The sequence below is a fragment of the Poromitra crassiceps genome (genome assembly GCF_964638095.1).
Source record: "Poromitra crassiceps genome assembly, chromosome: 5".
In the NCBI taxonomy this organism is placed as follows: domain Eukaryota; kingdom Metazoa; phylum Chordata; class Actinopteri; order Beryciformes; family Melamphaidae; genus Poromitra; species Poromitra crassiceps.
This window is the reverse complement of record NC_139642.1, coordinates 66,243,240-66,253,896: the sequence shown is the minus strand read 5'-3', so window position 1 is coordinate 66,253,896 and position 10,657 is coordinate 66,243,240. Positions and strand designations below refer to the sequence as shown.

Sequence of the window (10,657 nt, the reverse complement as noted above, 5' to 3'; positions counted from 1 at the left end):
TGTAACATCCTTCTCTCCACAACCACCTCCAGGGGCTCCAGAGTGGTCCCCAGCTCTCTTTATCAGTTTGTTCAGTTTCTTGGAGTCACCTGCTCTGATGCTGCTGCCACAACAGGTGGCTGCAAAGAGGATTGCACTTGCCACAACAGACTGGTAAAAGAAGCTGCTGTAACAGGCGGCCACCAGCACGACGCCATCTTGAATTGGAATGTACCACTACACTACCCCGACAAAGTTTTGACATCTTTACTATTATTTTAAGATGTGCAAATAGTACAAATGCAGTGCATCCAAACTTTCGCCTGGTACACATGATGCCAATAATTTCAGTGTCATTGTCAGTTGTCAGTTGTCAAAAGCCGCTGAATTTGATGAGGCCTGGTGTGTCGAGCATGCAAACGGCTCAGTGTGACCACTCACCCACAACTTCCCTTCTACCAACTAGCTGCAACGCATGTGTTTTTGATGCTGAGTTTTGTCTGCCTCATCCTCAAAACATACTTCCTCCCCACAGCAGTTTGGTTTGCCCTCCGTCACACAGCCTAGAACAGCTCCTGCTAGCGGAAGTGAGGACCACTCCTTGTCACCCAACCTAGAACAGAGGAGGTGAGGACCACTGCGTTCTCATCATGCAGCCTAGAACTCGTGCTAGAGCAGCTCAGGACGACTCTGTTGTCATGGAGACGGCGGTGGACAACGAGGACGATCAGGGGTACGAGAAGATTGAGCCACTCAGCAGCAGTGAAATCTACAGCCAATTACAGTTTAAAGGTGAGTGAGTGAAGTAGAGCTCATTTCAAAGCTAATATCTGAGTCTCACCCTGGGAACCTATAGCTGATATTTAGATTTTTCCAGAGTGACTAAGGATGAGTGCCCAGGCCGGACTGGGGAAAACTTTCAGGCTGGGAAAAAGTGCTAAATATAGGCCCAGCCAGGTCACTTTTAAGCGGGGGCTCTGGGGGTCCCCCACCAGGGGAAAAAAGGAAATCAACGCTAAGATTAGATGGCAAACTACAGTGGAATCCGCTTATAGTGATCACAGTTATATAGTGATCGACTGCTTATAACGATCGAAAAGTTTGGCACAAAATCATTCTTGTACACATGCTGTTTGAATAATTCACTTATAGTAATCAGGAGTCCACTTATAGTGATCATTTTGGGGCTTCTTATACATGAGAACAATGGGGGGGGGGACTACAGTAATTCTGTCTGTCCCCCCCCCCCCCCCCCCCAACTTACAAACTGCCAAAAATGAGTCAATGAGATACAGCAGGGATACTTGCTGTATGTTTCTTTGTATATGGAAAGATTGTGGTGTCTATGTCTGTGTGAGACCACTGTGTTCACTATGTCAATTAGATGGCAATATGCATGAGAGGAAAAAAAAACAATCAATTATAACGATCATCCGCTTATAGTGATCAATTTGACCAATCCCAAGTGATCACTGAGGTGTCCACTCAATTTTTTTTAAGACATTAGGCTACCTAGTATCTCACTAGCTGCCATCACAACTCACAACTTACTTGGTTTTGAGACTTCGTTTTTGTGTTTTTTTTTGGGGGGGGGGAGTTTGCCCAATATCAAACTTCCTCCTTTTCCCTGTCTGTGTGCATTTTGCTGCAGTTTTTGAAAATAAAAGTCCTCTGCTCCTTTCATGTTTCTAATATGTGACATAGGGTGTCTCTTCACCAAGGCCAGATTAACACCCCCAGGGGCCCTACCCATTGCTTTGCTCATAGTCTTCAACTAAACCCCTGAATATCGCAATATAAAACATATAAAACTCATTTTAATCATATATATATATTTTTTTTTAATTGACATTAAAATTCCAATACAAAACAGCAGAGGCTGCTACAGCACCACAAACACCCCCACTTCCTGCGCCCCTGGTCACCACTTGCCCACAGGCATCCACTGACACTCAATCATGAGACTTACGCCCAAAATGCACAGGGAGCGAAACTTGACGCACGTCAATTTCTGCCACTATAGCGCAGGGCAAGCATCAGATCTGAAATCTATACACCACAGAATGACAGAACCATCATTATACCATCATTTATAATGTACAGATGACAAAAACAGTTGTTATACCGTAGTTTTGTGCCCCTGTCATTCTGAGGCTGTTGTGGATCATCCTACCTGTCTGTCATTCTGAGGCTGTTGTGGATCATCCTACCTGTCTGTCATTCTGAGGCTGTTGTGGATCATCCTACCTGTCTGTCATTCTGAGGCTGTTGTGGATCATCCTACCTGTCTGTCATTCTGAGGCTGTTGTGGATCATCCTACCTGTCTGTCATTCTGAGGCTGTTGTGGATCATCCTACCTGTCTGTCATTCTGAGGCTGTTGTGGATCATCCTACCTGTCTGTCATTCTGAGGCTGTTGTGGATCATCCTACCTGTCTGTCATTCTGAGGCTGTTGTGGATCTTCCTACCTGTCTGCCGTGCAGAGGGGAAGAAAAAAAAGGCAGAGCTGTGCGAAAAAATTATGCAATCATTCTGTCCAAACTTTCACCAATCTAATCTCATCATGAAATCCAGGGATAGGCTATAGTGTAGCCGCTATAGTGTAGCGTATTGACATGCAGTGTTGGGAAGTAACGAGTTACTAGTTACTCGTTACTGTAATAATATTACTTTTTCCAAGTAACGAGTAGTGTAACGACTTACTATATAATATAAGTAATAATATTACAGTTACTTCAAGATAAACGAGCTCGTTACGTTAGTCGTTACATCTTTTGTTGAGTCCATTCTGTGATGCCGCTGCGCTGCAAAACGACACGCAGTCGGCATTCACTGATCACAAGCAGCATGGCTTAAACGCTCCCAAAACAAGGTGACGTCACCGCAGAGCCCATTCAGAGCACCAACAGGCAGGCACACCTCCCTCTCTGTCCTGCTGAGCCAAGGAGGAAAATCCGCGGCTGCGGATATATTCCCATGGCTTTGTTTTTGTCGGGAAGAAAGGTGACACGATTGAACATCAAAGTCAAATGTAAACGGTGTCCAGGACAGGTAGGCTACTAACACTCTTTCCACTGTGAAAAACACGAGCTCAAACTTCCTAACGTTAACGTTACGAGACGAGAGGACAGCACAACAGAAACGGGAAAACTGTTAAAATACAGAGATAACGTAAAAACTCACAAGCTGGTGGACATCAAACATTGCTGTTATTATTGTCAGGTTAATGTTAATGTTGCAGAGCTAATGTTATTTGTGACACAAACTTGTTAAGCAAAGATGTAGCCTATACGTATTGAGTTTGCATTGGCAGTGCATACTGCATTCTATAAAACAGAAGCTGTTTAAAAGATTGCATCTTGTCAGTCATCACTTTGAGCCAGGTGTGCTCTTCATCAAGCATCTCTGTAGGAAGCTGTGCTCTGGCAAAGCGATTAGTTTAAATGGAACGGCACATAATATACCTAGTTCACACATTTACTCCGCAAAGTCTGCATTTTGATGAGAAAAACGCTATGGGCCTTTTTCACAACAGCCATTTGTGTCTAGAAGACAGAGTATACACAGGTGCAACCAACTAACTAATTAAGGCTCCAGCACTGGAACACCTAAATGGACTGGAAGTTGGAAGCCCTAATTAACATCTTGGTGCACCTGTGTTACCTCCTGCCTTTTAGACACAAAATCGCTGCAGTGAAAAAGGCCTATTGCCATTTGTGTGGAATGTAACGGAAAAGTAATATAACGAGTATCTAACGAGTTACTTTTGGCATGGAGTAATAAGTAAAGTAATAATATTACTTTTGAAAATAGTAACGAGTAATATGTAATATATTACTTTTTTAGTAATGAGTGCCCAACACTGTTGACATGCTTGCTGTATTTAAACTGCCGTGAGATTTGTTTGAGGAGCAGCGAGACATGAGATGAGAGTGGGCAGATAAGGGGGGGGGGGCAGGAACCTGCTCCAAAATCGAAACAGGTTCAGAGTACGGGCGTCAAGGCAGTTTTAGTTCTGTGGAGCCCGACATGAGCCCAACCAAAAAATACAAAAATACAAAATAAAAATTGGAGGGCCCCTTCACACTGAGGGCCCCTGGGCACCTGCCCAGGTTGCCCATATGGTAGATCCGGCCTTGCGCTTCACATTGAACTCTTTCATGACTGTTTCAGCTTTCAGTGAAAAAGTATTCAACTTCCCAGCGCTCCTGTAAGTGGCGGCCCTCACTGTCAACTTTACGCTTCTTTGCTGTGGCCATGTCTGCCACCCAGTGGGAAATGTCTGTTGCTAGGTAACCATTTGTTTACTGTTTACATCTGAAAACTTAAGTTCCGCCTGCGTAGTCCAGTCGAGCTGAACCCAAAAATTACTTTTCTTTTCTTTTAGTTCAAATACCTGGGTATGCAGTGCACCTATTTAATAATGTATGCCAAAAAAAATCACAACAATCTAATTTCTTTAGTTTTTCACACTTTTTCACATCAAAAGTTCATTTTTCAAGATTTCATTGATAACAGTAATCTACAGTTTGCTGACGTCACCTTTACTATCAAATTTCTACCCCATTTCAACCAATCATATCACGATATGGCAGCTGTCAATCAAATCTTCATTTCTGGATAATTTTCTCCTCCAAAAGAAAGAGAAAATGGTGCCTAGTGCCTGTCATCTGGCAGAATTCCTATCCCATAAACTAACTACTAACTTGGCCAATTGTATGAAACATAAACAAAAAACAAAAACGGTAATGTCTAAGAATGCAAAGAAATGTAACTGGCTCGTTAAAACGTGCATTCCAGGAATATCGTATTTACAGCAATAGCGATAAAGGCACGCGCTTGAGAGCCTGGTTGTCAGGGGTCGCACCTCGGAGATTCCAGGCCGACGGGCTGCACTCTCCGCTCGGAGGAGAGCGCCACAACACGCTGAATCCCACTCGATTTGGAGGCGGAACACGCCAGGATTGGCCAAAGCCCAATCCAGTCCACAGAATTGTCAAATAAAATCATCAACATACTACTATGTCTCAAACTGTGATCTCAGACAAGTTATGTTTTCAGTCTGAAACGGACTGCGACAGACGCGACGAACGGGTTCAGTTCGACTTTAATTGCTGCTTGTCTACAAACTGTGTGATAGTGCTGTGACTGCTGTCATCGTTAGATGAAGGGAAAAAATGCAAAGTGAACTTGCTTGATTAACCAATACTGTGTGGAGGAGGAGCCACATATAGTATATTTTGAGACACAAGCCACGGGCCGTTTAAAATCATTCCACGGGCCGCAATTGGCCCCCGAGCCAGACTTTGAACATGACTGACTTACATGTATGTGATTCATGAGTAGCTTTACTGTATCAAGTTAAGAGGGCGTGTTAATTGCAGTTTGTGTATTAGGAGACATTGCCATCCTGTGGTATTCAGAGGGTGGTGCACTGCAGACTGTTGGACTGTGCTGCCTGTCTAATTAAACAGCTGTGCAGGTTGGGTAGCAGATGAATTTAGAACATATGATTAAACTTGAGCCGGACTATGTGTGCATTAAACGATAATGGACTCCTCGAAGGGCATTAACCTGCTGTGGTATCCTGTGGTCACTTGCCAAAGAAAATAAATAACACTTTTCATTTATATTTTCATGCGTTTTGCAATCAACGTCTTTCATAAGTCATAACTCTGTTTCCCCAGTAGCACCTGGGCAACCAACTAATACCTGGAACAATCATTACCATCCCATCAGCTCCTCATGCAATGGAACCATTGTTTACTGCTCCAGCAAATAAGAGCAGCACATTTTGCCATGATGATCACACACACACACACACACACACACACACACACACACACACACACACACACACACACACACACACACACACACACACACACACACACACAGACTCACAAGGTGAATACACTACCAGCCCCACTGTCAGGGCTCGTATACTTAGCCTAGTATCAGTTGGCAAGAAATGCTAACGCTATGGTCATATTTCTATTGCTGTTTTCTGTTTGTGTTCCAGATGAAATGCTAACTCTATGGTCATATTTCTATTGCTGTTTTATGTTTGTGTTCCAGATGAAATGCTAACGCTATGGTCATATTTCTATTGCTGTTTTCTGTTTGTGTTCCAGATGAAATGCTAACACTTTGGTCATATTTCTATTGCTGTCTTCTGTTTGTGTTCCAGATGAAATGCTAACGCTATGGTCATATTTCTATTGCTGTTTTCTGTTTGTGTTCCAGATGAAATGCTAACGCTATGGTCATATTTCTATTGCTGTTTTCTGTTTGTCTTCCAGATGAAATGCTAACGCTATGGTCATATTTATATTGCTGTTTTCTGTTTGTGTTCCAGATGAAATGCTAACTCTATGGTCATATTTCTATTGCTGTTTTCTGTTTGTGTTCCAGATGAAATGCTAACTCTATGGTCATATTTCTATTGCTGTTTTCTGTTTGTGTTCCAGATGAAATGCTAACGCTTTGGTCATATTTCTATTGCTGTTTTCTGTTTGTGTTCCAGATGAAATGCTAACGCTATGGTCATATTTCTATTGCTGTTTTCTGTTTGTGTTCCAGATGAAATGCTAACGCTTTGGTCATATTTCTATTGCTGTTTTCTGTTTGTGTTCCAGATGAAATGCTAACTCTATGGTCATATTTCTATTGATGTTTTCTGTTTGTGTTCCAGATGAAATGCTAACGCTTTGGTCATATTTCTATTGCTGTTTTCTGTTTGTGTTCCAGATGAAATGCTAACGCTTTGGTCATATTTCTATTGCTGTTTTCTGTTTGTGTTCCAGATGAAATGCTAACGCTATGGTCATATTTCTGTTGCTGTTTTCTGTTTGTGTTCCAGATGAAATGCTAACGCTTTGGTCATATTTCTATTGCTGTTTTCTGTTTGTGTTCCAGATGAAATGCTAACGCTTTGGTCATATTTCTATTGCTGTTTTCTGTTTCTGTTCCAGATGAAATGCTAACGCTATGGTCATATTTCTATTGCTGTTTTCTGTTTGTGTTCCAGATGAAATGCTAACTCTATGGTCATATTTCTATTGCTGTTTTCTGTTTGTGTTCGAGATGAAATGCTAACTCTATGGTCATATTTCTATTGCTGTTTTCTGTTTGTGTTCCAGATGAAATGCTAACGCTTTGGTCATATTTCTATTGCTGTTTTCTGTTTGTGTTCCAGATGAAATGCTAACTCTATGGTCATATTTCTATTGCTGTTTTCTGTTTGTGTTCGAGATGAAATGCTAACTCTATGGTCATATTTCTATTGCTGTTTTCTGTTTGTGTTCCAGATGAAATGCTAACGCTTTGGTCATATTTCTATTGCTGTTTTCTGTTTATGTTCCAGATGAAATGCTAACGCTATGGTCATATTTCTATTGCTGTTTTCTGTTTGTGTTCCAGATGAAATGCTAACTCTATGGTCATATTTCTATTGCTGTTTTATGTTTGTGTTCCAGATGAAATGCTAACGCTATGGTCATATTTCTATTGCTGTTTTCTGTTTGTGTTCCAGATGAAATGCTAACACTTTGGTCATATTTCTATTGCTGTCTTCTGTTTGTGTTCCAGATGAAATGCTAACGCTATGGTCATATTTCTATTGCTGTTTTTTGTTTGTGTTCCAGATGAAATGCTAACGCTATGGTCATATTTCTATTGCTGTTTTCTGTTTGTCTTCCAGATGAAATGCTAACGCTATGGTCATATTTATATTGCTGTTTTCTGTTTGTGTTCCAGATGAAATGCTAACTCTATGGTCATATTTCTATTGCTGTTTTCTGTTTGTGTTCCAGATGAAATGCTAACTCTATGGTCATATTTCTATTGCTGTTTTCTGTTTGTGTTCCAGATGAAATGCTAACTCTATGGTCATATTTCTATTGCTGTTTTTTGTTTGTGTTCCAGATGAAATGCTAACACTTTGGTCATATTTCTATTGCTGTTTTCTGTTTGTGTTCCAGATGAAATGCTAACGCTTTGGTCATATTTCTATTGCTGTTTTCTGTTTGTGTTCCAGATGAAATGCTAATGCTTTGGTCATATTTCTATTGCTGTTTTCTGTTTGTGTTCCAGATGAAATGCTAACGCTATGGTCATATTTCTATTGCTGTTTTCTGTTTGTGTTCCAGATGAAATGCTAACTCTATGGTCATATTTCTATTGCCGTTTTCTGTTTGTGTTCCAGATGAAATGCTAACGCTTTGGTCATATTTCTATTGCTGTTTTCTGTTTGTGTTCCAGATGAAATGTTAACTCTATGGTCATATTTCTATTGCTGTTTTCTGTTTGTGTTCCAGATGAAATGCTAACGCTTTGGTCATATTTCTATTGCTGTTTTCTGTTTGTGTTCCAGATGAAATGCTAACGCTTTGGTCATATTTCTATTGCTGTTTTCTGTTTGTGTGTTCCAGATGAAATGCTAACGCTTTGGTCATATTTCTATTGCTGTTTTCTGTTTGTGTTCCAGATGAAATGCTAACTCTATGGTCATATTTCTATTGCTGTTTTCTGTTTGTGTTCCAGATGAAATGCTAACGCTTTGGTCATATTTCTATTGCTGTTTTCTGTTTGTGTTCCAGATGAAATGTTAACGCTATGGTCATATTTCTATTGCTGTTTTCTGTTTGTGTTCCAGATGAAATGCTAACGCTTTGGTCATATTTCTATTGCTGTTTTCTGTTTGTGTTCCAGATGAAATGCTAACTCTATGGTCATATTTCTATTGATGTTTTCTGTTTGTGTTCCAGATGAAATGCTAACGCTTTGGTCATATTTCTATTGCTGTTTTCTGTTTGTGTTCCAGATGAAATGCTAACGCTTTGGTCATATTTCTATTGCTGTTTTCTGTTTGTGTTCCAGATGAAATGCTAACGCTATGGTCATATTTCTGTTGCTGTTTTCTGTTTGTGTTCCAGATGAAATGCTAACGCTTTGGTCATATTTCTATTGCTGTTTTCTGTTTGTGTTCCAGATGAAATGCTAACGCTTTGGTCATATTTCTATTGCTGTTTTCTGTTTCTGTTCCAGATGAAATGCTAACGCTATGGTCATATTTCTATTGCTGTTTTCTGTTTGTGTTCCAGATGAAATGCTAACTCTATGGTCATATTTCTATTGCTGTTTTCTGTTTGTGTTCGAGATGAAATGCTAACTCTATGGTCATATTTCTATTGCTGTTTTCTGTTTGTGTTCCAGATGAAATGCTAACGCTTTGGTCATATTTCTATTGCTGTTTTCTGTTTGTGTTCCAGATGAAATGCTAACTCTATGGTCATATTTCTATTGCTGTTTTCTGTTTGTGTTCCAGATGAAATGCTAACGCTTTGGTCATATTTCTAATGCTGTTTTCTGTTTGTGTTCCAGATGAAATGCTAACGCTTTGGTCATATTTCTATTGCTGTTTTCTGTTTGTGTTCCAGATGAAATGCTAACGCTTTGGTCATATTTCTATTGCTGTTTTGTGTTTGTGTTCCAGATGAAATGCTAACGCTATGGTCATATTTCTATTGCTGTTTTCTGTTTGTGTTCCAGATGAAATGCTAACGCTTTGGTCATATTTCTATTGCTGTTTTCTGTTTGTGTTCCAGATGAAATGCTAACTCTATGGTCATATTTCTATTGCTGTTTTCTGTTTGTGTTCGAGATGAAATGCTAACTCTATGGTCATATTTCTATTGCTGTTTTCTGTTTGTGTTCCAGATGAAATGCTAACGCTTTGGTCATATTTCTATTGCTGTTTTCTGTTTGTGTTCCAGATGAAATGCTAACGCTATGGTCATATTTCTATTGCTGTTTTCTGTTTGTGTTCCAGATGAAATGCTAACGCTTTGGTCATATTTCTATTGCTGTTTTCTGTTTGTGTTCCAGATGAAATGCTAACGCTTTGGTCATATTTCTAATGCTGTTTTCTGTTTCTGTTCCAGATGAAATGCTAACGCTATGGTCATATTTCTATTGCTGTTTTCTGTTTGTGTTCCAGATGAAATGCTAACTCTATGGTCATATTTCTATTGCTGTTTTCTGTTTGTGTTCGAGATGAAATGCTAACTCTATGGTCATATTTCTATTGCTGTTTTCTGTTTGTGTTCCAGATGAAATGCTAACGCTTTGGTCATATTTCTATTGCTGTTTTCTGTTTGTGTTCCAGATGAAATGCTAACTCTATGGTCATATTTCTATTGCTGTTTTCTGTTTGTGTTCCAGATGAAATGCTAACGCTTTGGTCATATTTCTAATGCTGTTTTCTGTTTGTGTTCCAGATGAAATGCTAATGCTTTGGTCATATTTCTATTGCTGTTTTCTGTTTGTGTTCCAGATGAAATGCTAACGCTTTGGTCATATTTCTATTGCTGTTTTGTGTTTGTGTTCCAGATGAAATGCTAACGCTATGGTCATATTTCTATTGCTGTTTTCTGTTTATGTTCCAGATTAAATGCTAATGCTAAATATGGTCATATTTCTATTGCTGTTTTGTGTTTGTGTTGCAGATGAAATGCTAACGCTATATGGTCATATTTCTATTGCTGTTTTCTGTTTGTGTTCCAGATGAAATGCTAACGGTATATGGTCATATTTCTATTGCTGTTTTCTGTTTGTGTTCCAGATGAAATGCTAACGCTATATGGTAATATTTCTATTGCTGTTTTCAGTCTGTGT

General features: G+C 39.8%; 1 protein-coding gene across 1 annotated transcript in view; it reads left to right on the top strand.

Annotated features, from left to right (window-relative positions):
• The window catches only part of LOC310776710 (uncharacterized protein), a gene marked incomplete at both ends in the record, with an annotated part of 67,201 nt that overhangs the window by 29,944 nt on the left and 26,600 nt on the right, over window positions 1-10,657 (top strand). The window contains 2 exons of the mRNA XM_083636866.1: window positions 33-153; window positions 597-771. Coding sequence (XP_083492992.1) covers window positions 33-153; window positions 597-771 — 296 coding nt within the window. The remainder of the gene's footprint in view (window positions 1-32; window positions 154-596; window positions 772-10,657) is intronic.